Source organism: Pongo pygmaeus, chromosome 10 (genome assembly GCF_028885625.2).
Source record: "Pongo pygmaeus isolate AG05252 chromosome 10, NHGRI_mPonPyg2-v2.0_pri, whole genome shotgun sequence".
NCBI lineage: Eukaryota > Metazoa > Chordata > Mammalia > Primates > Hominidae > Pongo > Pongo pygmaeus.
In genome coordinates this window covers 119,980,280-120,005,918 of record NC_072383.2, presented here as the reverse complement: position 1 = coordinate 120,005,918, position 25,639 = coordinate 119,980,280, and the positions used below count along the sequence as shown (strand labels likewise).

The 25,639-nt window shown below is 50.2% G+C and overlaps 2 protein-coding genes across 5 annotated transcripts in view; one reads left to right on the top strand and one right to left on the bottom strand.

Moving 5' to 3' along the window:
* CAMKK2 (calcium/calmodulin dependent protein kinase kinase 2) overlaps positions 1–18,222 on the top strand; it is a 76,844-nt gene extending 58,622 nt beyond the window's left edge. For both annotated transcript variants that reach the window (XM_063647127.1, XM_054443125.2), the window contains one exon: positions 17,774–18,222. In XM_063647127.1, the coding sequence (XP_063503197.1) occupies positions 17,774–17,780 (7 nt within the window). In that variant the 3' untranslated portion in view covers positions 17,781–18,222. The remainder of the gene's footprint in view (positions 1–17,773) is intronic.
* Positions 1,159–25,297, bottom strand: P2RX4 (purinergic receptor P2X 4). 3 transcript variants are annotated; one of them, XM_054443127.2, is made up of 13 exons: positions 25,018–25,226; positions 18,322–18,369; positions 18,043–18,190; positions 13,352–13,423; positions 13,169–13,241; positions 12,336–12,432; positions 6,797–6,877; positions 6,544–6,685; positions 6,311–6,447; positions 2,750–2,843; positions 2,581–2,646; positions 2,173–2,268; positions 1,159–1,740 (listed from the first exon to the last, which is right to left on the bottom strand). In XM_054443127.2, exons 1-13 carry the CDS (start codon positions 25,149–25,151, stop codon positions 1,714–1,716), a joined length of 1,215 nt encoding a protein of 404 aa, XP_054299102.1. In that variant the 5' UTR covers positions 25,152–25,226; the 3' UTR covers positions 1,159–1,713. The 3 variants fall into 3 exon arrangements, with proteins under 3 accessions (XP_054299102.1, XP_054299103.1, XP_063503198.1); XM_054443128.2 differs by lacking the exon at positions 18,322–18,369 and having other exon boundaries at positions 25,018–25,297; XM_063647128.1 differs by lacking the exons at positions 18,043–18,190; positions 18,322–18,369 and having other exon boundaries at positions 25,018–25,263.
* Positions 25,298–25,639: the final 342 nt, after the last annotated feature.

The following is a 25,639-nucleotide window of genomic DNA, read 5'->3' as shown; positions in this document are numbered from 1 at the left end:
GGAATTCTGAATACCTGATGCAGAATTCAGCTGGTGTGTGGCCGGGTGCGGTGGCTCATGCCTGTAATCCCAGCACTTTGGGAGGCTGAGGCGGTGGATCATGAGGTCAGGAGTTCAAGACCAGCCTGGCCAACATGGTGAACTTCTGTCTCTACTAAAAATACAAAAATTAACTGGGTGTGGTGGCAGATGCCTGTAATCCCAGTTACTTGGGAGGCTGAGGCAGGAGAATTGCTTAAACCCGGGAGGCAGAGGTTGCAGTGAGCCAAGATCATGCCACTGCACTCCAGCCTGGGCAATAGGGCAAGACTCTGTCTCAAAAACAAAAAAACACAAACATTTAGTTGGTGTGAAGTTGCAGCTGGAAATAGCTTCATGAACATTTCGAACCTGTACGGAGCTAGGTATGCGTGCTGCTGCTTTTGGTTGGAGACTTTTGGGAAGCAAACGGGGAGGGGAGAGGAAGCCACTTCCATGTTACCAAAAATTGTGTTACCCACAGCATAGAATTGTAATTTTATGTCAAAATGGAAGCACAGGTAAGATGTCATTAGAGAAAAAGTGTCCTGTGAACTGTATAGGAAGACAGCTAATGACAGAAATTATTAGGCTTTAAAAAGTAGGCGGCTGGGTGCAGTGGCTCATGCCTGTAATCCCAGCACTATGGGAGGCTGAGGTAGGAGGATCACTTAAGCCCAGGAGGTGGAGGCTGTAGTGAGCAGTGATCATGCCACTGCACTCCAGCCTGGGTAATAAAAATAAATAAATAGGCCAGGTGTGGTGGCGCACACCTGTAATCCAATCACTTTGAGAGGCTGAGGCAGGTGGATCATTTGAGGTCAGGAGTTCGAGACCAGCCTGGCTAAAAATACAAAAATTAGCTGGGCATGGTGGCACGCACCTGTAATCCCAGCTACTCGGGAGGCCGAGGTTGCAATGAGCCGAGATTGCACCACTGTGCTCCAGCCTGGGCGACAGAGTGAGACTCTGCCTCAAAAAAAAGAAAAAATAAGTAGGGGAAAATGTGCATAAGTGCCAGAAACAGACCATCCCATGGACCTTTTCTGAGCACAGTGAGCCGGACAAGTGGATTTACTGGTTGTCGTAAAGGGGTAGGAAGGAAAGTTCTAGCACATGCTACGAGACAACAGACGGGGATTAAGAAAATCACGCTTTAATGTCTGGTCCTCGATCACCTTAGCACAGCGCTTCTCTGAGGAGAAATGCCAGCTCTGCCACATGGCTGCAGGGAATGGTCGGGGGAAGCCTGCAGCCCAGGCCTACTACAAGTCTAGTGACTGCAGCCAGGCGTCCTCCCCTGCCGCATGAAGTGCTTGAACAGAGCCGCCGTGCCTCAGAGGACTGGGCCTGTCCTGGAGAGAGCTGGAGACAGGAGGCTTCTGAGCAAAGCCAGCTCCAGCCCTGAAAGCCACAGCAGTGCCACTGCCTCAGGCCAGCGCTCCCCCAACAACCCCAGGTTGTGGGAAAAGCAGAGTTGATCCAGCCAAGAACAGACTGGTGACCTCCTGGGCTGAGTGGGCAAACAGATCCTGCACACAACACACAGGAGCTGCTGGGGAACCCTGAGTGCTTGTGGAGTGGAGACTCAATCAGATTCCAGAAATTTCTCTGGGGTGATGTGGCGGCCTTTTCTCCCTCCTCCTCCTCCTGTTCTTTGATGGGGCTGTGGAGAGCCCAGGTGTGGGGTAGGCCTCACTGGTCCAGCTCACTAGCAAGACCCTGCAAAGAAGGACACAAGCAGATCAAGGTGCCCCCGGGACCCCTTGCGGCAGGCGGGAGGGAGGTGCGCTCCCGGGACTTCACTGCCAGGGGTTCTCAAGTTGGTCCCAGGCCTGGAACCCAACCCTTCCTGTTCCACAAGGTGCACTGAAGTAGTGTGTGCACACAGGTGTTCTCAGAGCATGTATTATCATCACCAACTTGAGATGTCGCTCATTGAAACGAGGCTGGGTTTAAAGAGTCAATCTAGTGCAGGGGCCTAGGGATGGAGCAGCTGCTGAGAGTGGCAGGACTGCCCGGGTTAACAGGGGGACACCACACCACACTTGTGCCAGCCTCTGCAGAAGGGCCTCCCCAGACAGGCCCACGCCCAGGGCTCCCACACCCGGGAGATGAGAGGCCTGTGCCTGCTGGGGGCCAGGAGGGGCCTACCTGCTCGTAATCTTCCACATATTTATATTTCTTCTCCCGATAGTAGAGTCTTTTCTTCATGCAGTAGAGGACTATGATGTCACACAGCACGGTCGCCTGAATTTAGCACAGGGTGAGAGTGAGCCAGGATGCTTGCAGTCCATCTTATTCTTTGCGTGCCCCTTCCTGAGAAGCCTGGAATCTTTACCGGAATGGAAAGGCACTCCCATCTCTTGGGAGAAGGCTGGGACCCAAGGGGGGTGGTCTTGGCAAAGGGAAGATGGGAGGAGGGCTAAGGGCCAAGGGAAAGAAGGCAGGAGGGTCAAGTCTAGAAACACATCTGAGGTCTAGGACCCAGGGCCAGGACCAGGACCCCAGCCCAAGGTCTCACCTCACCATGAGGGTGAAGGCAGGGCCTAAACCACCTACCATGCCTAGCAGCGCCAGGCCAGAGCCGATGTTGATCATAGTGGGGATGATGTCAAATTTCCCTGCCTGCCAAGACAGAGAAAAAGAAAAAAAGTGTTTCTGCAGGGGCAGGGAGAGGCCCCTTGTCCCTGCAGGGAGTGACGGAGGGGAGCCAGTGGCGGCGAGCTACCTTCCCAAACACGATGATGTCGAAGCGGATGCCGTAGGCCTTGATGAGCGTGCGCTGCTCGTTGCCAGCCAGGTCTTTGTAGTACTTGGCAAACCTGAGGGGAAGAAGGATGGATCAGGGGGAGATGGCTGGGGCAGGACCTTGGGCCCTGTGAGAGGACGTTAGAGTGGAGCTGGCACAGGCAAATGGTCCACTCTGCCGGCTGAACGGACGCTGGAGCGGCTCGGGGCCTCTCCTGGCTGAGGTGGGCTGTGCAAGCAGGAGGATGCAGGGCCCACGAGGTAGAGGGACACAGGGAGACCTCCTCCTCCAGCACCACCGTCCTCTCCTGAACCTGAACAGTTTGCTCTCAACATCCCACCTGGTACATCCTGCCTCCCTCAAGGGACCCTGGCCTCCAACATCTAACAGTAAGAATGTGACCAGCCAGCATTGCAGGAGGGGACTAAGCCAGCCCCAAACACAGCATCAGTGCAGGGCCTTTTTTTTTTTTTTGAGATGGAGTCTCCCTCCGTTGCCAGGCTGGAGTGTAGGGGCACCAATTTTGGCTCACTGCAACCTCCGCCTCCCGGGTTCAAGCAATTTTCCTGCCTCAGCCTCCAGAGTAGCTGGGACTACAGGTGCGTACCACCACGCCCAGCTAATTTTTGGATTTTAAAAATTTTTTTTATTTTTGAGAAGGAGTCTCGCTCTGTCGCCCAGGCTGGGGTGCAGTGGCACGATCTCGGCTCACTGCAAGCTTCGCCTCCCAGGTTCACGCCATTCTCCTGCCTCAGCCTCCCGAGTAGCTGGGACTACAGGAGCCCGTCACCATGCCCGGCTAATTTTTTGTATTTTTTAGTAGAGACGGGGTTTCACCAAGTTGGCCAGGATGGTCTCAATCTCTGGACCCAGGGCTTTTTTAATTTATTTTTTTTATTTTTTCAAAGAAACATTGATTCTGTGCACACAGCCTGCAAGAACAACAACAACAGAAAGAACCACTCATTCATCACACAGATAAAGAGATGAACAAAATGTCATCTGTCAACACAACAGAATATTATTTGGCCATAAAAAGAGACAAGGTACTGACACAGCCTACAACATGGATGAAGCTTGAAAACATCAGGCTAAGGGGAAGGAGCCAGACGCAAAAGGCCACATATTGATTCTATTTAAATGACATGCCCAGAAGAGGCACATCTGCAGAGACAGAAAGTAGACCGCTGTTGCCAGGGGCCGGGGGATGACAGAAGGGTGCAGGGTTTCTTTTTGAGATGACGGAAATGTTCTAAAATCGACTGTGGTGAAGGCTGCACTTATCTGTGAATATAGTGAAAACTATGAATTCTGCACTTCAAATGCGTGAACGGTATGGCATGTGAATTGCATCTCAATAAGACCATTTAAAAATATATGGCTGGGCGCAGTGGCTCACACCTGTAATTCCAGCACTTTGGGAGGCCGAGGCGGCTGGATCACTTGAGGTGAGGAGCTCGAGACTACCCTGGCCAACGTGGAGAAACCCCGTCTCTAATAAAAATACAAAAAATTAGCTGGGTGTGATGGCGGGTGCCTGTAATCCCAGCTACTCAGGCGCTGAGGCAGGAGAATCTCTTGAACCCGGGAGGCAAAGGTTGCAGAGAGCTGAGATCGCGCCACTGCACTCCAACCTGGGTGACACAGCAAGTCACTCCCTTAAAAAAAAATATTTTATATATGTGTGTGTGTGTGTGTGTGTGTGTGTGTGTGTGTGTGTGAGAGAGAGAGAGAGCGCGAGAGAGCAAGAGCGCGCACGCGTGTGAGTAGGGGATGGATGGTTGGTGAAGAACCGTCAAGACATACCATCCGCTGCCCCGTGTTCTCCAGGGATCCACTAGGAGCCTCGGCCCGCACCCTAGCTCCATGCTCTATCTGGCTCACAACTTCCACGCCATGGGCCAGGCCTGGGAGACTCAGGCAGGGCCTGGTGCTGCCCGAGGTCGGGGGATAGGCGTCCTGAGGTCTTTCTGTTTTAAGGCTCTGACCTAAGCTTGAGGTTTCCACAAGAAGTGTGTGACAGTAAGAGATGCAATAACACAAATCTAACTGCTAGAAAAGAAAAATTCAAATATCTGCTTTACTCAGTGAGCCAGAGGGTTCAAAAGGACAGCAGATTCCACAATTACAGACGTCTCAGGATCCCGTATGGATCGGATTCCACACGTCACCACTAGGGGGAGGCAAGTGCAGCTTTAAAGCACCGCTGAACGCGCCCAAGGATGGTCCTTGCAGGGCCTCTTTCTTTTTTCCCACCCCGAGACAGAGACTTGCTTTGTCGCCCAGGCTGGAGTGCAGCGGTGCGATCTCGGCTCACTGCAACCTCTGCCTCCCTGGCTCAAGCGATTCTCCTGCCTTGGCCTCTCAAGCAGCTGGGCTTACAGGCATGCGCCACCATGCCCAGCTAATTTTTGTATTTTGTTTTAGTAGAGATGGGGTTTCGCCATGCTGGCCTCAGATGATCTGCCCGCCTTGGCCTCCCAAAGTGCTAGGATTACAGGCGTGAGTCACTGTGCCCGGCCTGGAGGGCCTCTTTTTTAAAGACTGTGAAAAATGCAGCAAAGGGTACGTGGAAATGTACCTGGCTATAGATTCTGATCATGAGATCATCAGCTGTAGTGGGTTGAACAGTGTGTCTCCCAAAATTCACATCTACCTGAAGCCTGGGAGTGTGACCTTATTTGGAAATAGGATCTTGGCAGATGTAATTTGTTAAGATGAGGTCATACTAGAGTAGGGTGGGCCCTAAATTCAGTGACTGATGTCCTTACAAGAAGAAAAGACACAGAGACACACACAGGGCAGAAGGCCTCATGATGGCAGAGGCAGAGACTAGAGTGACGCGTCCACAAGCCAAGGAATTCCATGGGCTACCAGAAGCCAGGAGAGACAAGTAAGGACTCTCTCCAGAGCCTTCAGAGTGAGCACGGCCCTGCTGACGCCTGGATTTTAGGTTGTGGCCTCTAGAACTGCGAGAGAATCAAGTCCTGTGGTTGCAAGCCACTGTTTGTGGGACTCGCTTATACCTGCCCCAGGACACTGAGATGCCAGCATTTGCAGCAGGGAACCCAGCAAGGCCTTTCAGGGGCCTCAAACCTGTGTCCCCTGCACTCTGGAGATTCTGGCACAGGTTCAACCTTTGAGAAACCAATTCCTGGGCCAGGTCCCAGAGGCCTTTGGACTGGAGGATCACGAGATCATCCGCTCCTTAAGGCAGTGAATGGAGGTCATGGCTGAGGCTGGCGCTGGAAAGCTTAAGCCCCCAGCTTCTCCTGGCTGTTCTAAGAACCATCTCAACACGTTTCTTGCAGCAGAAAAGGGCAAGGAGGGGTCTCAGGGCTGGGATGGCCCCGGAGCAGGACACCACTAAGGGCATTTTCCTGGCATGGCCTTCCCACCACCTTGGATGGGGGACTGGCAGCCTGCCCACGGGATGCTACCTGAGTGCTGGTCTTCAGCGGGCGTGGGTGCCCCCACTGGTGCGTACCCAGCCATCAGCACCCCCCACAACATGAGCGAGGGGCCCAAGCTCACGCCCACCTGAAATTGTAGCCAGGAGACACGTTGTGCTCGACGTCCCGTGTATCAAGGCGGCGGAAGGAGTACCTGGGCAAGCAGAGGGAGGCAGCTCTGTCCAGGTTGCAGTCCCAGTTGACCTGGATGCCCATGATGCCTCCCTGGGGGTGAGCAGCAGAGACACAGCAAGGCTTTCCTCAGCGCCTGGCACGAGACGCCTCCAGGGCTGGGTCAGGAGAGCCAGGGCCCGCACCCACCTCCACGGCCATATCCTGGAAGCTGTGTCCTGCGTTCTCCACTATTTTGCCAAGACGGAATATGGGGCAGAAGGGATCTGTTTTAGCATCATAAATGCAGGACTTGAGGTAAGTAGTGGTGATGTTGGGAAGGATATTCCTCCTAAAGTCGAGAGGAAGCAGAAAATCAGAGCGACGAAAACCTCAGAGAAGAGAGAAGAGCCAGAAGTTTCTCCAAGACCCTGGTGAACTCACACACCTGGCCACCACTTACTTGCTGAAATTAAATTTGGGGTACCAGATGTTGTTCTTAACCAAAAGAGTGAAGTTTTCTGCAGCCTTTAAAAAAGCAGGTCTGAAAAACAATGATAACATTACTGTTAATAAAATACAAATATATACAAATACTCACATACCCATGTTTTTTATATATATATGTATCGTGTGTGTGTCTGTGTGTGTGTGTGTGTGTATATATATATATATATAATTTTTTTTTTGAGATGGAGTCACTCTGTCACCTCGAGTGCAGGCTTGAGTGCAATGGCGCGATCTCAGCTCACTGCAGCCTCAGCCTCCTGTGTAGCTGGGATTACACAGGTGTGCGCCACTATGCCTGGTTAACTTTTTTTGTGTTTTTAGTAGAGACAGGGTTCCACCATGTTGGTCAGGCTGGTCTCCAACTCCTGGCCTCAAGTGATCCACCTGCTTCAGCCTCCCAAATTGCTGGGATTACAGACATGAGCCACCACGCCTAGCCTATATACATTTTTGAGACAGGGTCTTGCTCTGTTGCCCAGGCTGGAGTACAGTTGCATGAACACAGCTTCTTGTAGCCTCGACCTCCCAGGCTCAAGGGATTCTCCCACCTCAGCCTCTCAAGTAGCTGGAACTATAGGCATGCATCACCATGCCTGGCTAATTAAATTTTTTTTTTTTTTTTTGTAGAGATGAAGTCTTCCTACATTGCCCAGGCTGGTCTGGATCTCCTGACCTCAAGCAATCTTCCTACCTCTGCCTCCCTGTGCTGGACTACAGGAGTGGGCCACCATGTTCAGCCCCTATGTAATATTTTTAAAAACATATACACACATCTTACAGTGTCATTTTGTCAAGAAGATGAAACACGTCTAGCATTTTCTACACTCTTCTGCATGCACACTCTTCTTCTCTTCCAAGAGAAGACACTGAGCCGAGCCTTCCAGGTTCTTCCCCTCAAGGAAGGGCAGGCCCTCTCCCTCAAGGCAGTGAAAACTGAATTGCTAACCAGGGAGGGGATTTGTGGCCTCACTGGAAATCAGTAGGCCTGGCTTTATGGCCTCAGGCGTTCTCCAGGGAAAGAATGAAGGCTGGGCAGATCCGGTTTTACAGGTCAAAGCAAAAGTAAATTTGCCTACAGGCTGGATCCTGACCTGTCTGAAAAGTGTACAAAGCACCCGCCAGCAGGTGCGCCCGCCTCTTCTCAGAAGTGCCACGTCAGCTCCTGGCTGACAATACAAGTTGAATCTGTCCCCAAGGGGACTCCATTTCTTTGGTGAATTTCTCCTGGAGAATCTGGCACTGTACGGCTAACCCTTCTGTGGGGGATGTTCCCCTGATCCAGGTGGGATCTTTGGAATGACAACATCAACAGTCTTCCCAGCCCTGAGACAGGAGCAAGGCCAGTGACAGGGCCGCACTCTGAGGAGAGCTGAGCCTGTCACCGCTGCTGTCAGAGAAAGGCTGGTACCAAGGGGCTTCTCTCAGATTTTTTTTTGAGATGGAGTCTCGCTCCTGTTGCTCAGGCTGGAGTGCAATGCCGCAATCTTGGCTCACTGCAACCTTTGGTTTCAAGTGATTCTCCTGCCTCAGCCTCGCGAGTAGCTGGGGTTACAGGTGTGCACCACCACGCCTGGCTAATTTTTTCATATTTTTAGTAGAGATGGGGTTTCACCATGTTGGCCAGGCTGGTCTCGAACTCCTGACCTCAGGTGATCCACCCACCTCGGCCTCCCAAAGTGCTGGGATTACAGGCATGGGCCACTGCGCCTGGACTTCTCTCAGGTCTTCAAAGTCCCCACTCCCTCAAGAGGGATGGCTTACAACAGGGGTGTTGAAGTTTTTGTCATTTCCTGTACCATAACACCCACACACACACACCTGTGTACCTCATATGTAATACTTTAAGATCAACTCACCTTTTTAGAGAAATTGAGATGAAATTCACATAACATAAAATTAACCATTTTAAACTGGACAATTCTGTGGCATTTAGTACATTCATAATGTTGTGCAATCATCACCTCTATCTAGTTCCAAAACGTTTTAGTTTTTGTTTTGCTTTTGAGACAGAGTCTTATTCTGTCGCCCAGGCTGGAGCGCAGTGGCATGATCTTGGCTCACTGCAACTTCCATCTCCCAGGTTCAAGCAATTCTCGTGCCTCAGCCTCCTGAGTAGTGGGATTACAGGTGCGCACCACCACGCCTGGCTAATTTTTATATTTTTAGTAGAGAGGGGGTTTCACCATGTTGGCCAGGCTGGTTTTGAACTCCTGGCCTCAAGTGATCCACCCATCTCTGCCTCCCAAAGTGCTGGGATTATAGGCATGAGCCACTGTGCCTGGCCAATGTTATTTCTTATATCAGTGTGCACTTAAAAATCATTTTACACTGCATTAGATCTGTAACAGTGATGTCCAATAGAAGTATATTGTGAGGCCAGGTGTGGTGGCTCACGCTGTAATCCCAGCACTTTGGGAGGCTAAGGCAGGTGGGTTGCTTGAGTCCAGGAGTTCAAGACCAGCCTGGGCAACATGGTGAGACCCTGTCTCTACAAAAAATAAGTTAGCTGGGCATGGTGGTGCGCCCCTGTGGTCCCAGCTACACAGGAGGATGAGGCGGGAAGATCACTTGAGTCCAGGAGTTCGAAGCTGCAGTGAGCCATGATCGTTATCACTGCACTGGGTGACAGAGCAAGATCCTGTGTCAAAAAAAAAGTATCTTATGAGACACAACTACAAGCCACACTCCAATTTAAAGTTTCCTAATAGCCACATTACAAAGTAAAAGAAACAAGTAAAATTTTGTACAATAACCCAAAATATTACTTCAACATGTAACCAACATAAAAAAATCAATGAGATATTATACATTCTTTTTTCATAATAAATATTCAGGGCCGGGCGTGGTGACTCACGCCTGTAATCCCAGCCTTTGGGAGGCCAAGGCAGCTGGATCACGAGGTCAGGAGATCGAGACCATCCTGGCTAACACAGTGAAACCCCGTCTCTACTAAAAATACAAAAAAATTAGCTGGGTGTGGTGGCGGACCCCAGTAGTCCCAGCTACTCGGGAGGCTGAGGCAGGAGAATGGCATGAGTGCAGGTGGCAGAGCTTGCAGTGAGCAGAGATGGTGCCACTGCACTCCAGCCTGGGCAACAGAGCGAGACTCCATCTCAAATAAATAAATAAATAAATAAAAATAAATACATAAAAAATAAATAAATAATAAATATTCAGAATCAGGCTGGGTGCAGTGGCTCACACCTGTAATCCCAGCACTTTGGGAGGCTGAGGCAGGTGGATAACCTGAGGTCAGGAGTTTGAGACCAGCCTGGCCAACATGATGAAACCCCATCTCTACTGAAAATACAAAAATTAGCAAGGTGTGGTGGGGGGTGCCTATAATTCCAGCTACTCAGGAGGCTGAGGCAGGAGAATCACTTGAACCCGGGAGGCAGAGCTTGCGGTGAGCCGAGATCACGCCACTGTGCTCCAGCCTGGGCAACAGAGCGAGACTTCGTCTCAAAAAAAAAAAAAAAAAAAAAAAAAAATCCGATTCGATGATGAGTGCACTTCCTATGGACAGCCCATCTCCTTTCGGACCCAGCCATATTTCAATTTTCAATAGCCACGCGTGGCCAGAGTCTCCTGTGTTGGAGAGCACAGCTCTGTGAGATCCTCTCCAGCTCTAAGATGCTAGGATTCCTTTTCTATCTCCTTCCTTTGCCTTAGCAATCTCTAAATCTGCAGTTCTCAGCCTTTCCTTCGGTCTCAACACACCCAGGATGAGGTTCAGTGGCTTCCTGCTCCCCGGGGCTCATGGAGACCTCGGTCTGAGCTCTCGGTGAGAAAGGCCCTAGGCTGCACGCACTTCTCAGAGCACTGCCCGGACTCCACCCCATGAAGCACAGCCAATTACAACCACGAAGAATGTTATTCTAGAGCAACCTTGAACCTGGCTAGTTTAGTTGATTTTTAAATTTTTATTTATTTATTTTTTTTAATTTTTATTTTTTGAGAGAGTCTCTCTCTGTCGCCCAGGCTAGAGTGCAGAAGAGCAATCTCAGCTCACTGCAACCTCCACTTCCCAGGTTCAAGCAAATCTCCTACCTCAGCCTCCCAAGTAGCTGGGATTACAGACGACCGCCACCCTAACCCTAAGTTTTGTATTTTTAGTAGAGACGGGGTTTCTCCATGTTGGCCAGGCTGGTCTCGAACTCCTGGCCTCAGATGATCCGCCTGTCTCAGCCTCCCAAAGGGCTAGGATTACAGCATGAGCCACCGCGCCGGGACGAACCTGTCTAGTTTAGTTTAAAATACACTGTAGCAAACATCTGTTGTTTTCTTCCCAGCATCTGCTCCCAGCTTTCTGGTAACAGAACCCCAAACGTCCTTTGGAAGCCATATCTCCCTGATGCTTGCCTGTGTCACTTGGGTGGGTCTGACTGTAGCCCCAGCTGCAGAGGTGGGCATGTGACCCATTCCCCAGCCACAGAGATGGGTTGAGAGACATGGCCATTGATATGAGGATGGACAGGTCTAGAATCTCCAGGGACAGCTGGAAAGGGAGACTCAGCCTTGCGGGGCTGTAAGTGCAGTGCTGCCTCCTGGGTTAGGCTGTGGGTCCTGCGAGTGAAGCTGGCACGGCGGGACTCAGAGCCAGGAAGGCAGACTAGGGTGTTGTCCTTTATCCCTCACTCTGTCGCCCAGGCAGGAGTGCAGTGGCCTCTGTCGCCCAGGAGGGAGCGCAGTGGCACTATCTCAGCTCAGCAACCTCCGCCTCCCAGGTTCAAGAGATTCTTCTGCCTCAGCCTGGCACGAAATTCTCAAGGCTATGCTGGATCTCTTTGGTTAGCCGAACAATACACGGCCACCCCGCCATGCACGCATGTGTATGTGTGTGTGTGTTTGTGCACATGTGCTTAAGGCACTGAGAACTGTTTCCTGTCAGTTATTTGCAACTGACAGAGTCCTAACATACAAGGAAGGCAGTCACCTGCACCCTTCTCGTGAGTGACAGACTACTTGTGGCCCATCTTGCCACTGATAGTCGCTGCCTTGTGGTTGAGAGCAGCCATCCTAGGGCAGCCTGACTTCATACAGACACCAGAAACACACAAAAAGCCACAACACACAGCTGTAACTCCTTGACCACCTCTGCTCAAGGCTGACACCCAGAGTTGAAGGTGCTTCCGGCTGGGTGTGGTGGCTTCTGGCTGGGTGTGGTGGCTCCCGCCTGTAATCCCAGCACTTTGGGAGGCCAAGGCAGGTGGATCACTTGAGGTCAGGAGTTGGAGACCAGCCTGGCCAACATGGCAAAACCCCGTCTCTACTAAAAATACAAAAAAGTAGTTGGGCGTGGTGGTGGGCGCCTATAATCTCAGCTACTCGGGAGGCTGAGGCACAGAAAATCGCTTGAACACGGGAGGTGGAGGTTGTGGTGAGCCAAGATCGCACCACTGCACTCCAACCTGGGATACAGAGTGAAACTGTGTCTCAAAAAAAAAAAAAAAAAAAAAAAAAGGCACTTCCTTCTCTAGGGCTGGACTCACTGTGGCACGTGTTTGTCATCCTCCACCGGGCACCAGGCTGCCACCTCACACGTCTTGACGGACCGGTTGAAAGCTACGCATCTGCCTGTTGAGACTCCTACAAGCACAAGGGTGGGGGGGGGGTCCCACGTTCACAGGGGTCTCCTATTTTCTACCTTTTTGGAGTAGGGAGTGAGAGCCCCATCCAGCCAGTCTTGAGCTCTGCAAATCTGGGATTTAGACAGTGTCAGTGTCCAGGAGTTAGAATCGGAGGAAGACAGTCACCTGTGTGCTGGCCACATCTCAGCCAGGGTGATGCCAAGCTAAAGAATGGGACAAGAGGCCAGGCACAGTGGCTCGTGCCTGTAATCCTAGCACTTTGGGAGGCTAAGGCGGGTGGATCACCTGAGGTCAGGAGTTTGAGACCAGCCTGGCCAGCATGGTAAAACCCCATCTCTACCAAAAGTACAAAAATTAGCTGGGCGTGGTGACACATGCCTGTAATCCCAGCTACTCGGGAGGCTGAGGCAGGAGAATTGCTTGAACCTGGGAGGTGGAGGTTGCGGTGAGCCGAGATCATGCCACTGCACTCCAGCTTGGGGGACAGAGAGAGACTTTGGCTCAAAACAAAACAAAACAAAACAAAACAAAAAAACAGTAGGGCAAGAGCTGGGATGGCTTGTGGGGCTCCAATGACAGCAGTGAATGTAGAGGGGGTTCCAGGACCCCAACCTCGACACCTGGCTCACCCAGCATCATGTGAAGGAATTGGGAGGATTTCTCTATCAGAGAGCCTCCACAGTGGGGGCGATCTGCTCAGGGGCTGCCCTCCCCAGGAGGCTGCAAGCTCGTACCGTTGCTGTGGGTGCCGGCAGAGCCGGCAGTACAGTTGGCATCTGATTCACACACAGTGGTCTCATCTGGAATCTGGAAAAAGAAGGAGTGAAAAGAAGGTCTACGTGGCCCAGCCCCACACACAGGTGGACAGGCGTGGAGAGGGGTGTGGGGCCTGGGGCTCTTCCCAGGGGGCCTCCTACCTCGGGGCACAGGCCCTGGGTCTGGTTCATGGTGAGGATCACATTGGTCATAACGAAGAGGGAGTTTTCCTCCTGCAGAGGGGAGAGAGCACGGGCAAGTCACGCTCAGAGGACTCACGGAGAGCCAAGAAAGGCAGACGCTGACTGAAGAGGACAACTCAAACACTGACCGCATGGTCTCCCGCTCTCTCCCATCAAAGTCTATAACCTAATGGAAAATGATGACTCAAACAAGTCCTTGTACATAAATATTCAGAGCAACACTTTTCACAAGAGCCAAAAGGTGGGAAACAGGTCGGGCGCAGTGGCTCACGCCTGTAATCCCAGCACTTTGGGAGGCTGAGCCAGGCAGATCACAAGGTCAGGAGTTCAAGACCAGCCTGGTCAACATAGTGAAACCCCGTCTCTACTAAAAATACAAAAATTAGCTGGGTGTGGTGGCGGGCGCCTGTAGTCCCAGCCACTTGGGAGGCTGAGGCAGGAGAATTGCTTGAACCCAGGAGTCGGAGGTTGCAGTGAGCTGAGATCACGTCACTGCACTCCAGCCTGGATGACACAAGGAGACTCTGTCTCAAAAAAAAAAAAAAAGGTGGAAACAGCCCAAATGTCTGTCCTAGTCTAGTCACACAATGGAATGTGATTCAGCCATGAATAAAAAGGAATGAAGGGGCCAGGCATGGTGGCTCACACCTGTAATCCCAGCACTTTGGGAGGTTGAGGCAGGCAGATCACCTGAGGTCAAGAATTCCAGATCAGCCTGGCCAACATGGTGAAACTTCGTCTCTACTAAACACACACACACACACACACACACACACACAAAAGGAGCCGGGTGTGGTGGCAGGCACCTGTAATCCCAGCTACTCAGGAGGCTGAGCCAGGAGAATCACTGGAACCCGGGAGGCAGAGGTTGCAGTGAGCCGAGATCACGCCAGTGCACTCCAGCTTGGGTGACAAAGTGAGACTTCGTCTCAAAAAATAAAATAATAAAATAAAATATAGGAATAAAGCACTGACACAGGCTACAACATGGATGAACCCCAAAAACATGATGCTGAGTGAAAGAAGCCAGACACAAAGGCCACACAGGATACGATTACATTGATGTGAAATTTCCAGAACAGTCAAGTCCATAGAGACAAAGCACTTAGGGGTTGCCAGGGAGTGAGAGAAGTGGGGAATGGGGAGTGGTTGTGTAACATACGAGGCTTCCCTTTGGGGTGATGGAAATGTTTTGAACTAGATAGAGGTGATGCTTGCATAACACTGTGAATGCACTAAATGCGCTGAATTTTTCATTTTAAAATGGTTAATTTCTTTCTTATTTATTTATTTATTTATTTATTTGAGACAGAGCCTTGTTCTGTCGCCCAGGCTGCAGGGCAGTGGCAAGATCTTGGCTCACTGCAATCTCCACCTCCTGGGTTCAAGCGATTCTCCAGCCTCACCCTCCTGAGTAGCTGGGACTACAGGTGTACACCACCACACCTGGCTAATTTTTGTATTTTTAGTAGAGATAGGATTTCACCATGTTGGCTAGGCTGGTCTCCAACTCCTGGCCTCAAGTAATCTACCTGCCTCAGCCTCCCAAAGTGCTGGGATTACAAGCATGAGCCACTGTGCCCGACTTAAAATGGCTAATTTCTGGAAGTGAATTTGACTGCAGTTAAAAAAAAGGGGGGTCTGCAAACTGAAACAATGGTTTCTCAATCCAGCTTGACTTATTGAGGGAAAGAGCCAACAAGTGCTAAAAACATTCCCTGCCAACCAGATTATCTCAGAGGAATAAAAACATGAGGCCTCATGGGGCTCAAATCTGGCTGGTTTTCTTTCCTAACTGAAATTATAAATAAAACATTCTAGAGAAGACTCGGTCAGGGTCAGCAAGTGACATTTCTCTTTGAGAAGGTTCTGTTTCCTCCTTATATGTATAAAGGTGCCAAATAATTGATTTAGAGTTTCTGGAAAGCAATTTGCTAGGGATGAGACTGAAGAATTGCTGATAATGACCTCCTCATATAAGGAATAAAAGGCAAAGACCCCAAAAGATTCTAGTTGGATCCTCCTCTCATTGGGGGCTGGTATCCATCTATCTAATCTATTATCTGTCTATCTATCTATCTAATCTATCCTATATCTATCATCTGTTTTCTATTTATTATCTATCACCTATCTAATCTATGCTATCATCTATCTGTCATCTATCCTATCCCTTTTCTTTCTTTCTTTTCTCTTCTCTTTCCTTCTTTCTTTCTTTTTCTTTCTTTCTCCTATCCTATCATTTATCTATTCTACCTATCTATCTATCTATCCATCCATCCATCCATCCATCCATCCATCCATCCATCCATCACCCATCCAATCAAGATGGGGCCTCACTATATTGCCCAGGCTGGTCTTGAACTCCTGAGCTCAAGTGATCCTCCTGCCTTGGCCTCCAAAAGTGCTGGGACTACAGGCGTAAGCCACTGTGCCTGGCTGGGCCCAGGCATTTTAAGAGGAGATGCCCAAAGCTTTCAGCATTTCACACTCCTGAGAAGAACAGTCAGTAGTGGGAGCCATCTTGGGGATCAGGGCAACTCAGAAACCAAGCAGTCTGTAGACATCCCCAACCCCACATCTGACAAGTGGTGAAAGCTCTAGAAATAGCTGGCATCCTCCAAAGGCCTAGGGAAAACTATGTTGGGAGACAAGGAGAAGGCCACAGGAGGAGATGTGAGGATGTGGCATGAGCTGCAGCCTCTCTCCCGCCACCCTGTCATGTTCCCAGGTGTTCAATGTACAAACACACTCCGCATTTGGTGTTAGAGAAGGCCGCTCCTACGACTCTCCTGAGTTATACTTGGAACAATCCAGTATGGTCTACTTTTTGTTTCCTATCTCTCCTTCTTTCTCTTTCTTTTAGAGTTGGGGTCTTGCTCTGTTGCCCTAGCTGGAGTGCAGTGGCATGATCACAGTTCACTTCAGCCTCAAACTCCTGGGCTCAAGTGATCCTTCTGCCTTGGCCTCCAAAAGTGTTGAGATTACAGGCATGAACCACCACATCTGGCCTATTTCCTATCTCTTATCTACTTCAAATTAAGGGTAATTTCAGTCTGGAGATGAGCCAAGGGGCTGCCAATAGATGACTGTGTTCCATCTACGAAGAACACAGACGTCGTGAAAGCTCATGAGGAAAGTTCTGGGGAACTCACACGGCCCCTGCCCAGATCCACCACGGAAGGCTGAGTTGTGGGGCGCTCCTTTCCACCAAGGGACAAAAGCGGGGTTTGTGCCCTTCCTCATCCGCCCAGTAAACACACCGAGCATGACATTCCCAGAGCTCACCGGGACAAGGCTATGCCTGCCCAGGAGGCAGCCGTCTCTCTGCTGAGACAAGTGCATGCTAACAGGACTGCTCCCTCCAGCCAACTACAAATCCCCTGTTCCACTTGATCTTTTTTTTTTTGAGACAGAGTCTTGCTCTGTCGCCAGGCTGGAGTGCAGTGGCACTATCTCGGCACACTACAACCTCCACCTCCCAGATTCAAGTGATTCTTCTGCCTCAGCCTCCCTAGTAGCTGGGACTACAGGCACGTGCCACCACACCCAGCTAATTTTTGTATTTTTAGTAGAGACAGGGTTTCACCGTGTTAGCCAGGATGGTCTCAATCTCTTGACCTCGTGATACACCTGCCTCGGCCTCCCAAAGTGCTGGGATTACAGACATGAGCCACCGCACCCAGCCCTTCCACCTGACCTTTATGGCTCATTAGCTCAGTCTCCTCTCTGGGCACCCCACAAGACCCTTCTCTTGAGAAGGCAGGGGGAACAACACACCTGAAGAAAGAGTTTCTGAAGTTCTTGTTTTCCCTGGCGAGCTCTGAGCCAAGAGTTGGCAGCTTATCTATACTGGTCACTCTCGGTCCCTTAGCACATAGGCCATCTGGAGGGCTATGTCAGGGTTTGACTGTGTGGTGCAGAGCTGTTACCAGGACTAGAGTCAATGTTTAACTTGGAGCTTTGCAGATTAACAGCCTGAAGACTAGTATGCAGCAGTAAACAATGTCTTCCCTTCCTTTTGTTCCCGATGGAGTCCTGTGCTGCTGTCTCTGTTTCCTTCTTGTTTGGGTTTTGGTCTCTAATGGTCTCTAATTCTTTTCTTTTTTCTATTTTTATTTTTATTTTTTTCATAGAGACGGGGTTTCACCACATTGCCCAGGCTGGTCTCGAACTCCTGGGCTCAAGGCATCTGCCCGCCTCAGCCTCCCAAAGTGCTGGGATTACAGGGGTGAGCTACTGTGCCCGGCCTAAAGTTTTTACACTGTCTGAAAAGATTTACCTTGTGGATTTGGGACAATAACACAAACCCAAATGTGGAAAGGTGATATTTCCACTTGAATTTTTATCAGGATTTAAGACATTTGTTTTCTCATCTTTCAGGGCCTGAGAGAGACCGAGATGTCCACCTGGAAAGCTTCCTGTCTTTCGGCCTGCCATGCTTTCAGGCTGAGGAACCACAGCTGCCTGGATACACTCTGTTAGATCCTAAGCTGAAAAGAGATCTGGCTGCACCGTTTTCTTGGACTAAAACAATCATTCTGGGCATCGGTGATGTCAGGACTCAAGCCACGTCAATCATTAATCAAGTGTGCAAAGTCAGTAAAGAGCAAGGTGTCAGTGTTGGACAGAAGACACAGCGGGAGACACACCTGAGCTGGTATCACATAATCCGCCACATCCCAGATCCGGAATCCAAGTTTAGAAGTGTTGGTCACAGCCACGCCCTTGACCTTGGTCGTAACAGAGCTGACCACGGAGTCAGTTTCCTGGTAGCCCTTTTCCCACACAAACACCCACCTATAAAATAAAACAGGCCTCTTAAATTGCCATTAGGATTCAATGGATTTGAATTGATGGGGAAGCTTCTGCTGGCCAGTGGCTGGAAGTCCGGTGTTGACTAATTACGTGACTTTCTACAAGCTACGTACCTTCCAGGGGGCTCCGTTTCCACTTCTGCCGAATGGGGATAGTAGCACCTAAACCACAGGAGGGTTTGTGGAATATAAATGAGGTGGTGCAGGTAAAGCACTCAGTACACTGATGGCACAGAGAAAATGCTTGATGAAAACTGTCTTTATTACATTTGAGCACTTTCTTTCTTTCTTTTTTTTTTGAGATGAAGTTTCTCTTTTGTTGCCTAAGCTGGAGTGCAATGGCACGATCTTGGCTCACTGCAACCTCTGCCTCCCAGGTTCAGGCAATTCACCTGCCTCAGCCTCCCAAGTAGCTGGGATTACAGGCATGCGCCACCATGCCTGGCTAATTTTGTATTTTTAGTAGAGATGGGGTTTCACCATGTTGGCCAGGCTGGTCTCGAACTCCTGACCTCAAGTGATCCGCCCACCTCGACCTCCCAAAGTGCTGGGATTACAGGCGTGAGCCACTGCACCTGGCCCTTTGAGCACTTTCAATGCCTATGACCTATGGGAATCACCAAGAGATAATACAAATTATAATAGTTACCACTGGAGTGTTTATAGGCACCAGGCACTGATCTAAGCTCTTTATATGTATTAACTCATTTAATCCTGACCACTTTATGAGACAGGTATCATTATTATTATTTCCATTTTACAGAGGAGGAAATGGAAACACAGAGAGGTTAAGTCACTTGCCAAAGGTCACACAGCTAGTGAGTGGCAGAGTCAGGATTTGAACTCAAGTCAGAAGCATCTGAAGCCTCTTCTCTCACCCACTATGTTCTACTCTAAGCTCGTCCAACCCACAGCACATAGGCCGCATGCGGCCCAGGATGGCTTTGAATGAGGCCCAACACAAATTCGTAAACTTTCTTAAAACGTTATGAGATTTGTTTTGTGATTAAAAAAGATTTGTTTTGTGATTAAAAAATTTTGTTTTTTAGCTCATCAGCTATTGTTAGTGTTAGTGTATTTTATGTGTGGCCGAAGATAATTATTCTTCTTCCAGTGTGGCCCAGGGAAGCCAAAAGATTGGACACTTCTGGGCTACTCTTTCTAAAAAAGAAAATTCTACCCTTTAAGAAACTTTTAAGAGTAGTTTCTTACTTTTCCCCCAAGAATTCTGGTCACATATATGGTTCTCTCCTCTGAAGTGGGACTATGATTACCAGTTTGAACAATTAAAAATCCAAAGGGGCTGGGTACAGTGGCTCACGCCTGTAATCCCAGAACTTTGGAAGGTCAAGGGGGGAAGATCATTTGTGCCCAAGAGCTCGAGACAAGCCTGGGCAACATAGGGATCACCACAAAAAATAAAAAATTAGCCAGGCATGGTCAGTTTTGATTATAGCAAGATGGACAAAAGCAAAGCATTTACTACTTTAAAGATTCTCATGACTGAGAGAGTGAATACGTCATAAGGAATCCTACAGAGCTGTGCTGTCCAATAAAAATCCCAGCTACTTGGGAGGCTGAGGTGGGAGGATCACTTGAGCCTGGGAGACGGAGGTTGCAGTGAGCTGTGATGCCACCGCACTCCAGCCTGGGCGACAGGGCAAGGCTCTGTCTCAAAAAAAAAAAAAAAAAACCAACCAACCATCTACAGGCATTAGCTCACAGGGGTTAGGACAGACTGGAGGCAGCAGGTCTTGGTTCATGGCTCAGCTCCACCATTCACGAGGCATAACTTTGGCCAAGGTACTTAACCTCGTTGTGCCTCAGTTTTTCCCATCTATAATCTGGGAATGATAGTAGAGCTTCACAGGATTCTTGTGAGGGTAAATGAATTAATGTATGTCAAATGTTTACAACAATGTTTGTGAGTCATCGTTGGTCACGGAGCAAGTACTGACACCGTGGAAATTGGCCAGTACTACAAATCAGAACCCCTCCCCTTCGAACTGCTGTTAAACATCTACTAGAGACTATCAGTGTTGTTATTTATAGAATCAGGAAATGCTAGGTTTCTCCTTCTTCTAAGTCCTAGATGCTGAGACTTCAGAAATTCACTGGTTTTGTTGAGGTCAGGAGTCGAAGACCAGCCTGGCCAACATTGTGAAACCCCATCTCTACTAAAAATACAAAAAATTAGCTGGGTGTGGTGGTGGGTGCCTGTAGTCCCAGATACTCGGGAGGCTGAGGCAGGAGAATCACTTGAACCCAGGAGGTGGAGATTGCAGTGGGCTGAGATCATGCCATTGCTCTCCAGCCTGGGCAAGAGTGAGACTCTGTCCCCTGCCCCCAAAAAAGAAAAGAAATTAATGGTTTTGGTTACTTATGAGTGTGTGTGATCTAGCAGTCTCCAAGTTCATTGCCCAGCCTAGAGATGGGCTTTCCCCCGATGGGCTTTTCCCCTGACAAGTCCAGGGCTTCTAGGAATTCAACTGCAGTGTAAGCTTCCATTTAATTCCAGTCTGACCTACAAAAGCTTGGGACAGGAAGACTGATATACTCATCAAGTATAGTGAGTTGTTTAATTTAGAGACACAGGGTTTCATGCCACTCATTATCATGTGATTATTTCCTCATCATATGATTGTTAACAGAGTTAGAAAGATGAGAATTGCGTGTTCGGTCTCTTTTTGAGGGAGGGTTGCTGTAGGAGGAGACCACAATTTCACCAAGATGAGCTGCATCAAAAAGTTAAGAGATGAGGTTAAAAAAAAAAAGAGCCTTAATGCAGGTCCTGAGTCAGTTTTGATTATAGCAAGATGGACAAAAGCAAAGCATTTACTGCTTTAAAGATTCTCATGACTGAGACAGTGAATACGTCATAAGGAATCCTACAGAGCTGTGCTGTCCAATAAAAACATAATGTGAGCCACATTTTTTTTTTTGAGACAGGCTCTTGCTCTGTTGCCCAGGCTGAAGTGCAGTGGCACAATCTTGGCTCACTGCAACCTCCGCCTCCCAGGCTACAGCAATCCTCCCACCTCAGCCTCCCAAGTAGCTGGGTCTACAGGTGTGCGCCACTATGCCAAGCTAATTTTTTGTATTTTTGGTAGAGATGGGGTTTCACTATGTTGCCCAGGCTGGTCTCAAAATTCCTAAGCTTAAGGGATCCACCTGCCTCAGCCTCCCAAAGTATTGGGATTACAGGCGTGAGCTACCACAGGGCAAGACCCTGTAATTTAAAAGTTTCTAGTAGCCATGTCAAAAAGTAAAAAGAAATAGAAAGGGCCAGGCATGGTGGCTCATGCCTGTATTCCCAGCACTTTGGGAGGCCGAGGCAGACAGATTGCTAGAGCTCAGGAGTTTGAGACCAGCCTGGGCAACATGGAAACCTCATGATTGTAGAGATGAGATTTCTCATCTCTACAAACAAACAAACAAACAAAAACACAGTAATTAGCCAGTCGTGGTGGTGTGCACCTGTAGTCCCATAATTCCAGAGGCTGAGATGGTAGAATCACTTGAGCCTGGGAGGTAGAGGTTGCAGTGCATTGCGCTCCAGTCTGGGTGACAAAGCAAGATGCCGTTTAAAAAGAAAAAAAAAGAAAAGAAAAGAGACAGGAAAAATTAATTGTAATGATACATTCTGTGTAACCCAATATATCCAAAATATTTTAACATGTCATCAATAAAAAATGTACTCATGTGATAGTGGTACTCTTTGTTGTTTTTGAGACAGTGTCTTGCTCTGTTGCCCAGGCTGGAGTGTGGTGTGATCACAGCTCTCTGTGGCCTCAACCTCCCAGGCTCAAGCAGTCCTTCTGCCTCAACCTACCAAATAGGTAGGCCTATAGGCATGTGCCACCATGCCAGGCTAATTTTTGTATTTTTTTGTAGAGGCAAGGTCTCGCTATGTTGCCCAGGTTTGTCTCAAACTCTTGAGCTCAAGCGATCTTCCCACCTCAGCCTCCCAAAGTACTGTGATTTCAGGCATGAACCACTGTGCCCAGCCTCTTTTTCTGTACTATGTCTTTGAAATCCAGTGTGTATTTTAAGGTTATAGCACATCTCAGTGTAGAGTAGGAACGGTTAAAGTGTTCAACAGGTACAAGTTACTAGTGGCTACCATACAGTGCAACACCACTATGGATATTTTCCGCAGTTGTAATTTTACAGGTACCCTAAGGTAGATGTGCACTGATCCTCCCACTAGCAGCAAACGCCAAAAGCAAAAAGCTGCAGGGGAGCTCCTGCCCCCAAATGCTTCAGGTCCAACCAGGGATGTGAGTTCAGTTAACTGGCTAGCAGTGAGTCTCCAAAAAAAAAAAGATGGAGTTTTGCTCTTGTTGCCCAGGCTGGAGTGCAGCGGCGCAATCTCGGTTCACTGCAACCTCCGCCTCCTGGATTCAAATGATTCTCCTGCCTCAGCCTCCCACGTAGCCGGGATTACAGGCATCAGCCACTAGGCCTGCTTAATTTTTTGTACTTTTAGTAGAGACAGGGTTTCACCATGTTGGCCAGGCTGGTCTCGAATTCCTGACCTCAGGTGATCCACCCGCCTTGGCCTCCCAAAGTGCTGGGATTATAGGCATGAGCCACTGTGCTCGGCCAAAAAAAAAAAAAATTCTTTTTTTTGCACACCTCCATCAGTACAATTTACCATTTTAACCTTTATTTTTCTCTTAGAGATGGGGTCTCGCTATGTTGTCCAGGCTGGTCTTGTGTCCAGGCTGGTCTTGAGCTCCTGGCCTCAAGCAATCCTCCCACCTTGGCCTCCCAAAGCACTGGGACTACAGGTGTGAGCCAATGAGTCCAAATCTGGGTGTGGGCCAGGTGGTTCTGATGTTGAGTCTGCACCTGGAAAGCCATCCTCTTGAATACTGTCTGTATCTACTGCTGCTGCTGACAGATATTGGAAGCCAAACCTGCTTGGGCTTCACTTGGGCAGTGTTAAGATTCCAAACCTCACCCCAAAGAGGGGGGGATTTGTTACTTTTAAACAATTCCTCAGATGAGTCTTCCATGATCAGGTAAACCTGGGAAACACAGTTCATTGGTTCCGAAACGTTGCTGAACATCAGAATCACCTGGGCAGCTGATCATACTCTACAATCAGAAGGTCTGGGGATGTGTCTGGGTGCGGTGGCTCACGCCTGTAATCCCAGCACTCTGGGAGGCCAAGGCGGGTGGATCCCCTGAGGCCAGGAGTTCAAGACCAGCCTGGCCAACATGGTGAAACCCTGTCCCTACTAAAAATACAAAAATTAGCCGGGCATGGTGGTGGGTGCCTGTAATCCCAGCTACTCAGGAGGCTGAGGCAGGAGAATCGCTTGAACCAGGGAGGTGAAGGTTGCACCGAGCCAAGATTGTACCACTGCACTCCAGCCTGGGCGACAGAGGGAGACTCCATCAAAAAAATAAAAAAGGGTCTGGGGATGGGAGCCACAGATTCCCAGATGGTTCCAATGTGCAGTTTGGGGTCCACTGCACTAGGCAATACGTGTCAGCCCAGCAGCTGTAGACACCAGAACACCCCAGGTAAGCCTTTAAAGTGGCCCCAGCTGGCAAGGTATTTCTCATCTTCTCTCTCGCGTTGTATTCAATTGTAACAGGTGCCAGCCCGGCGCGGGGTCTCACGCCTGTAATCCCAGCACTTTGGGAGGCTGAGGTGGGCGGATCACCTGAGGTCAGTTCAGGACCAGCCTGAAACCCCGTCTCTACTAAAAAATACAAAAATTGGCCAGGGGTAGTGGCGGGCGCCTGTAATCCCAACCACTCGGGAGACTGAGACAGGAGAATTGCTTGAACCCGGGAGGCAGAGGTTGCAATGAGCCGAGATCGTGCCATTGCACTCCAGCCCGGGCGACAAGAGAAACTCCATCTCAAAAAAAAAAAAAAAAAAAAAAAAAAGGAACAGGTGCCTTCAAGTACAATGGCACATTCAGCGAGGCCTGAGGGCGGCAGGGCACCTCTAGCCTAAGGGGGCAGCATGCGGAATGACTGACTAGGCTAGGGCAGGTACCACAAAAAGCCCCACAACCCCACAAAACAAAGGAAGCAAACTTTAAACACTCTTGAAGTCTGACCTCGCTACTACCACACAGTGACAACGCATAGTGATCAAAAGAAATGACCAGAAGCCACCCACCCAGAAGGAACCAAGCGGAAATTCCAAGCTTTGGTTTTGTCAGCAAATCAGCAGGATGGGAAGTGGAGAGCGAAAACTGAGACTTTCAGGGCGAAGCCCGTACAGCCAAGTGGCACTATGGGGTGGGGGGGTCAGGCAGGAGAGGGTAACAGCCGAGCCAGGCTTTGCCTTTATTTATTTTGTAAAGAGACGGGTCTCGGACTGTCTCCCAGGCTCGAGTTAAGTGGTGTGATCATAGCTCACTGCAGCCTCAGCCTCTTGGGCTCAAGCGATCCTCCCACCTCAGCCTCCTGAGTAGCTGGGACCCCAGGCGCGCGCCACCAGGCCCGGCTGATTTTTAATTTTTTGCAGAGACGGGGTCCCACGATGTTGCCCAAATTGGTTTCGAACTCCTGGGCTCAGGCGATGGTCCCGCCTCGGGCTCCCAAGGTGCTGGGATTACAGGCTTGCGCCACCGCGCCCGGCCCAGGCTGTGGCTTTAAAACAGCAGCAAGCAGCCTCCCGCCCCCGGTGCCCCGGCGCGGCGGCTGGGGCCCAGGGAAGGTGTCACCGCCTTGGCTCGCCGCTCCCGGACTCGCCTAGGTGACCGAGGCCAGGATGAGCCCCCGCACTGCGCGGACCAGAGGGCAGCACCCGCCGCGCCCCCTGCGCGGCCCCACGCTCACCCGATGACGTAGGCCAGGATGAGCAGCTGCACGGCGCGGTTCATGAGCCCCACTTTGCGGCTGCGGATGAGCACGATGCGCGGCGTGTCGTACTCGAACAGGAAGGCCGCCAGCGCGGCGCAGCAGCCCGCCATGGCCGCGCCGCCCGCTCCCCGTCCCCGAGCCGGTCTGGGTCCCAGTCCCCGCTCGGAGCCCCGCCCAGTCCGCCTGGCCTGCTCGCGGCGCCGTCATCGCGGAGGAGGGCCCGGAAGGAGGCAGCACGGGCGGTCGGGCCTGGGGCCCGGGGCCCGGGGGAGGGCGCCACCTCCCGGTCGGGAACGATGACCCTCTAGGGGGCATGGAACTCGCGGGGAGGGAGTGGCCTCGCCCTTGAGGACGAAAGGCTCCTTCAAAAGGCGGGCGAGGGGCCGGGCGCGGTGGCTCACACCTGTCATCCCAGCACTTTCGGAGGCCGAGGTGAGAGGAATCTTGAGTTAGAGACCAGCCTGGACAACATAGCGAGACCTCGTCTCTATCAAAAATACAAAAAGAAAAAAAAAAAAAAGCGGGCGTAGTGGCCTGTGGGCCTGTGGTCCCAGGGAGGCTGAGGTGAGAGGATCGCTTGAGCCCAGGAAGTAGAGGC

Coding starts and splice junctions, on each gene's coding strand:
- P2RX4 (XM_054443127.2), bottom strand. CDS start 25,151: ATGGCGGGCTGCTGCGCCGCGCTGGCGGCCTTCCTGTTCGAGTACGAC. Junction 13,424..18,042: donor ATTATGTGATACCAGCTCAG/GTGTGTCTCCCG, acceptor TCCCCTCTGCAG/GAGGAAAACTCCCTCTTCGT. Junction 6,686..6,796: donor CCCAAATTTAATTTCAGCAA/GTAAGTGGTGGC, acceptor TCTCGACTTTAG/GAGGAATATCCTTCCCAACA.